At 35.6% G+C, this 6,931-nt stretch overlaps 1 protein-coding gene across 2 annotated transcripts in view; it reads right to left on the reverse strand.

The window, feature by feature from the left end:
- LOC106682404 (uncharacterized) overlaps positions 1-6,931 on the reverse strand; it is a 13,779-nt gene that overhangs the window by 5,061 nt on the left and 1,787 nt on the right. Inside the window, exon 1 of one of the 2 annotated variants that reach the window (XM_014423224.2) lies at positions 1,370-1,496. The exons of the other annotated variant lie outside the window; for it this stretch is intronic. Coding sequence (XP_014278710.2) covers positions 1,370-1,462 — 93 coding nt within the window. The 5' untranslated portion in view covers positions 1,463-1,496. Of the gene's footprint in view, positions 1-1,369; positions 1,497-6,931 lie in introns of those variants that run through there. 2 annotated transcript variants of the gene reach the window in all.

Here is a 6,931-nt window from a genome sequence, read left to right on the forward strand (position 1 = left end):
AAAAAAGAATGAAAAAAATCATGTATTATTATTACATATAATAAATTGAATGTACTATATCTTATATGTTATTTGAATTAAAAAACAAAAAATGTCTAACTAGGACTAAGTATGCTGGGCATTTAGAAATTCAATACAGGTGGGCTTTTTTGAATTAAGTTTTCGTTTTCTCTTTTTTTTTATTTTAGGCACCGTTTACGCGCAAAAACACACCCAAAAAAAGTTTTCGGTTCTTAACGCCTTCATAATGCATCATATCAAAGAAATCCCGAGTATGAAATCTTATCCAATTGTATATTTGTTTATATAATTTATTTATTGTTATTTACAACTGTATAAAAATATATACAACTAGTAAATTTGCTTTAGGTGATACATGGAGAATCTATGATATATGGAGAATCTACTCATTGATAGAACTCCAATATCATTTCTAGAGGAGAAGATCTCGAGGCCATCTTCTTTTCAGACGCCTAGTAATATTATTAGGTAATGAAGGAGAAGCTAGATTAGAAATAAGTGGGTTTGGGTAGTTGGGAAGTTTTCCATGGAAGGAATGGTATCTGGTTTTGGCCAAATCGGCAGCATATGAGACATTGAGGTCTTGATGGATGATTTGATTTGTGACAAAGTAAGGATTTTACGAAGGACTGTAAGGATTGGATTTGAGAGGAATTAGATAGTTTAGTGGAGTCCCATAGCTCAACTCCGTATGTCCAAATAGGCCTTATAATAGTCATGTAGATCAGTCTTTTGTAATGGATTGGAAGTTTGGACCGTTTGTCCAGTATGTGTTGTACTACCCGGAATCGACGAGAAGTTTCATGTCTTTTCAGTTTTGTATGAGGATTCCATGTCAGTCGTTTGTCGAGATGTAGTCCTAAGTAACGGATCTGTTCGACAGGAATAAGTGGTATACTATTATAAGGATACTATGGGGCAAGAGGTCATGGGTTAACGACAAAGAGTAAATCTGATTTAGTGGTGGATTTATTGGAATTTATTTTAATCTTCCAGTTTTTTCACCATTATTCAAGAATGGTGATGTTGGATTGGAGGATTTGAGATATACAAAAGTCTTAAAATTCGATTTATTATTAGAATCTGTAAAAATGTTTCCCCTCCATTGTCAACTCCAGTTTAGAGTTTAATATGCAATATCTCAAAAGATGGATCACATATATAAATATATATATGGTCACGGAGATTGAATATATATAGTGAGATACCATGTAAACAAAATTTTTATTTTATTTATATACATTCTTTTTTTAACAACCATTCAAATCTGACTTCACCATACCGTTTTCGAACTGATTTTGAATTCGAAACCGAATTGATATTTAACAATTACAATAAAAATACTCACTGTAGCAGTTAGACAGAGCGCGAACACTAGACCGGAAGGCATCTTATGGACTGAATCTGACACAGGAACTAGCTCGCTAAATATACAACTCATTTATTCCTCCGACGTTGTGTTGTTATGATAATGAAGGCACTGAGAGTGTTTCCTAATTCCTACCTCTTCCCCAAGGACACTGTTTACGCCTCGAGCAGCTGCTGTTGTCAGATTGGGATGCAGTCATCGTAGCAAGTTGGAAATTAGACATGTCTTGAGTTCTATTGTCTCTGTCAAATGAATTGTTATGTGGGAATTAACCGTAAAATATCGATTTGCATATTTTTCTTCTGTTTTTGTTACATTAATTGATTAGTAATCGAATCACGAAATCGTCATATCATATACAAACTAAGTGTAGTGTATTTAATCGATCATATCTAATATATATAAATCGATATCTGTTCGTATTTTATTCCCTGTCATTCCGTTTATACAATTGGCTATTCGTTTTCTCCAGTTGCAAAAATGCAATTAATAAAATAAAGCATTTTCGGCACGAAGCTCAAACAATATACATTTTATTCATGGTTATTATATGCCAACCGAATTGTCACTTTCTGAAATATAAGTAATAATAACTAACTGATTCCATTATATTCACTAAAACTTTGGGGAACAGCTAAACCGTCGAGCATCAAACGTATCCAACCCTTTCAATCCAAAATACTTAGAACGATAGTTAATGCACCCTATTACGTTTCCAACAGAACTACACCATGACCTGCATATCCCTTTTGTCCTTGACCTCATACCTACCAAATTCTCAAAATTCCATTTAAACCTTTCCAACTATCCTAATCCTTTGGTTCAAACCTTATCTAGTTCCACCCATCCCTACAGCCCACGTAGAAGGTTGAAACGGCAGTGGCCAAGAGACTTATTGTAAAATAAAAATGGACAATTGGAGTTCTGGCAATGGTCAGATTCTCCACTCAAGTTGAGTCTTTGCGACTTTAGCCTCCACTGTCTCACTACCAGTGATGCGGCGAGAGGGGTACGCTGGGATCTTTTGAGCTCTGCTCTACCCCTCACACGTGGGGGATAGAGTGGGCTCTGGGATCCTCAGGTCGATTGCGTAAATATTGTATATTAGAGTGTAAATGTGACTAGAGATTATATTATTTTATCATTATGTTATTTTGTTTAAGAGTTTTTTTTTCATTTATTTATTTTTTTTTTATTCTTATTCTTATTTTATTTTACCTCTATAACCTCTCGTTTATAGAATATTTATTTATACAAAAGTGCAATAGTTATTTATACAACAGTACAATCCATTTTATTTATACAAAAGTACAATAGTTATTTATACAAAAGTAGATGTATATCACAGGTCTCATTATTCTTAAATCCACTCCAGTTAAAATCCAGAGCCAGATAATTTATAAAAATCAATCACTGAAGATTTTGATAATCTCAGACTGTGGTGATTAATCAAACACTGAAAGCACAGGTAAACGTCCGAAGCGTAGATAGCAGGATTGGGGGGCGGTTAAACTAGTTTAATTTATTTAAGTTATTTTATTCCGCATACTATAACCATTCATATCCTAAATGACATAGCTCTTTATTTGATTTATCCTATTATTGCCCGCAATGCCATCATCTAACTGGAGAACTCATCTGTACATAATTAATATAAGCTAAGAAAAACTTGAGAGGAAGTGTTTATTCAGTCGGTAGGAAACGATGTTTGTAATAAGGAGGGTTTGATAGCTCTCCTCAGTCAATTTGTCGAGCTAAGAGAAATATTAGAAGAATATAAAAATAGGGAGCCTGGGTGGCAGGTTGCCAAGGGGTCGCGGGGCCCCTCTGCTGTGACGGGTCGTTTAGGATCTGTGGCACTTTGATCTCTCTAGTGTATCTTCTTCTGTGTATGTATACATCATCTTTGTCCTATTGCTTCATTATCTTAGAGGAAAAAGTGATACACTGATATAATTCGACGTTTCGGACCAAATCATATGTTCTATTCCCAGTGCTAAAATAGTTAGAAAGATGAATCATTTTTCTTATTCTTGCTACTTTGACTGATTCCTCACCATCTATTATCTTGACCTTACAATCAACTTATGATAATCAACTTAGATGACTAAGCTGATATCATACAGTTTAAAGTTACTATATATATATATTTTTTTTTATTTTGTGAGCAGTGGTGTATGCTAATTTAATGTACTCATATTTATAACCAAAGTTTACTCATGATTGTTGGAGCGTAACATAGATGTATATGCATATAATATTTTTCAATAAATACATAATTATTATATCTTTAAATATTTAAATAAGACGACAGACGACAGAGACAGACCTAACTGAGGTGTTTTGAAAAGAGACCGGATGAGAGAGCTGTGGAAGGGAGAGCGCTCAGCCGGCAAATCACTTCTAGCCCTCATTAACATTTTTATTACAAGCGCCCCCTCCCCCTTTGGTGGTGGTTGGGGAGATTTGTACAGATTTGTCTTGGTCCTTGCTAATCCTTGAGGGTCCTCAGTGTCACCAATTACATAGTTCGGCTCCCATTAGGATTATAGACCTCTTTGCCGCTCCAATACTCACCAATCGCTCCCATTTACCAAATGACCGCTCTCTTATATCCGTCATTAACTACGTCCCATCTCAATCCACTTGATTAAAAATTAAATGATTTATTATAAACAACTTTATCGTTATTTTTTTTTTTTGGAACTACCAGACCCGGCAATGCTTCGCCATCGCTATATTCGTGGATGTATTAAATGAATACTGTCGAAATTTTGATATCAATTATTATATGATAACCTTACTACTTATCCATCGCTTAATTTTTGTTATATCAGACAATAATTTTATTTATTTACTGACATTTACAAATGTATATAAAATACAACAAGCAAATTTGAAGTAAGATCATAATGATATGATTTACCTTGTAGAGAAACTACCCAGCTATAGAACTCTAAAAAAAAATAAAATAAAAGGTCACGAGGCCCATCCATCTTCTTTTCAGGCGCCACGGAGGATTGCCAGAAATGGAAGTGAAAGCAAGGTTAGTGTTCCGGGTACCCTACGGCAACCGAAAGTTTGAATTGGAAAGGCTGCCATAATATAGGGAATACTTGAAATTGAATGGGTAGGGAAGGGGGGGCTCCCATCAAAAAGGCACTACCAGCGCCCGTGTGGCCAGCATCAATAGCTTGCCTCCTCCAGCGCTCTCGGTGGCAAGAGAAACAACCAAGACTAATGAGAAAAGAGTCATCTAGTCTTATGGTAGAAGCAATCCATTCTTTCTTTTGGTCTCTCATCAGAATCTACCATGAGTGAGTATAACTCCAGAAGTTGTTCTCAGAAGCAGAGGGGAGAGAGGCCTAAGAATGTGGAGGGAAGAAAGAACCATGGAGTAAGTCCATCTAGCAATATTTAACATCCTCATCATCATCAACCATCTCAAATCAGTTGAGCTATGGGGCTTCACTAAACCAGCAAATTCCTCCCGAATCCAATCCTTACAGTCCAAAATCCTTAATGATCCTTACTTTGTCACAAATGAAGTCATCCATCTAGACCTCAATGTCTCATATGCTGCCGATTTGGTCAGAACCAGACACCAATCCTTCCATAACAAACTTCTCAACCACCCAAACCCACTTAGATCTAACCTTGCTTCTCCTTCATTACCTAATAATATTCTAGGCGTCTGAAAATAAGATGGCCTTGAAATCATTTCCTCTTGAAATGATATTGGAGTTCTATCAATGGGTGGATTCTCCACATGTTTGTATCATGTTACTATGTCACCTACAGCAAATTTACTTGTTGTATATAGTTGTAAAAAGCAATAAATAAATTATTTAAAAAAAAAAAAAGGGTCTGTGCCTCACTCAATATCCAACCAATTGCCCTGAATCGTTTCCTACAGCTAGAGTAATCAATCTATTTTATTAGAACAACGTTTTGGAGGATTTTCAGGCGATCATCCAAACCATAATCAATAAGACATATTAAGATTAGGGGTCCCAAATATGCCCTACCTAATGTTTGAAGATCTAAAACTCACTTAATATCCTATGAATTGGCCAGCAATTTTCTTTACAGTTAGAGTTATCTATCTACTGAAATTTAATTAAGCAAATCGATTTAGAAGAATGTTTTGTAGGAATTTTGGGCGTTCAACTAAATCATTATCAATAAACCATATTCAGACCAGGGATCCCAAATATAGCCCATGCAGTCAGCTTTTGTATCCAAGAAAAAATCAAAATTAAATTTCAATAAGATTCAAATCATAAAAAATGTATTGCAATAGGGTAGTAATATAATATGAATAAATGTAGGAGGTTACTCTTTATATTTCGGAAGTTTTTACTAAGTTGTTTCTCTTCACTTATCGTTTTGCTATGATGACGCATGCTTTGTTTATTTATTGTTATTATTATGCTGTTAATCATGGCTCTCTGGTTTCTGTTTGCACCAAAGAAGAGCGACATTTAGTGATCCGTTTTTGTGCTCGGAAGGAGTATCAGGATCGAGTATCGAAATTCATCGAAGACTTTCGGTACAGTACGGGGACAGTGTTTTGCTACAACGGGATGTCTACGAATGGATTGAAAAATTCAAAAATAATCGAACTAGTGAAGAATCCTGACGACCGTTTACAAATGAAAAAAACATTGAGTGTTCACGTGAAATAGTGCTCTTAGACGTAAATGAAATAATGCATTCCTGGATTGCCGCTCAAGTGCGTTGAAAAACAAGGGGACTACGTCGAAAAATGATGTACTTGTAAGTTTCCTATTTGGTCACAATAAAACTTTATAACTATATTGTGGATAATAATTTCTACTATATACTGATGTAATTTTACTAATACTCTTGTAATTTTAAAATTTGTATACTATTGTAGATGTTGCAATACATTTACTAAAAATTCAATTAAATTCAATAGTGATATGTATGAGAGGTACCAGCTGGGGTTTTTTAACTTAAAATAATTTCTTTTGTCGGCATGAAAAAGGTACCGCCGGACCTAGGCAAGTAATGTACAAAGACATATAGATAACAAAGGGTAGGTACCCTCTGGAAACCATTAACCGTCTAGGCAGAGCCATTATCGTGCGGCAGTTTAGACATTAGAAAGTACAAAGAAATAGCCGCCGTAATGGATAACAAATAAACACCCCTTATCTCAAACGGGCCTCTCTAAAAACCTCTGGGGCCCATTAACCGTCTAGGCAGAGCCATTATCGTGCGCCAGTTTAGACATTAGAAAGTACAAATAAATAGCCGCCGTAATGGATAACAAATAAACACCCCTCTAAAAAACCTCTGGGAACCATTAAGTAAGAAGCCGGTTTCCTTCAAAGAAGAAACTGTTAAAGATGAAAGGGAGGACTTTCTTCGAAGATCATTGGACCTTCTCACCCCCTCTTAAAACAGAGGACCCAATCAGAGGACAGAAAGCAAAAGAAGGAGGAGTCAGAAGGAGAGGGGAGAAAGGTAACAAAAGGGCAGGAAAAAGAGTTTTGGGGGACAGTCAAGAAGAGA

The sequence above is a fragment of the Halyomorpha halys genome, unplaced genomic scaffold (assembly GCF_000696795.3).
Source record: "Halyomorpha halys isolate HHAL.00 unplaced genomic scaffold, Hhal_1.1 Scaffold411.1, whole genome shotgun sequence".
NCBI lineage: Eukaryota > Metazoa > Arthropoda > Insecta > Hemiptera > Pentatomidae > Halyomorpha > Halyomorpha halys.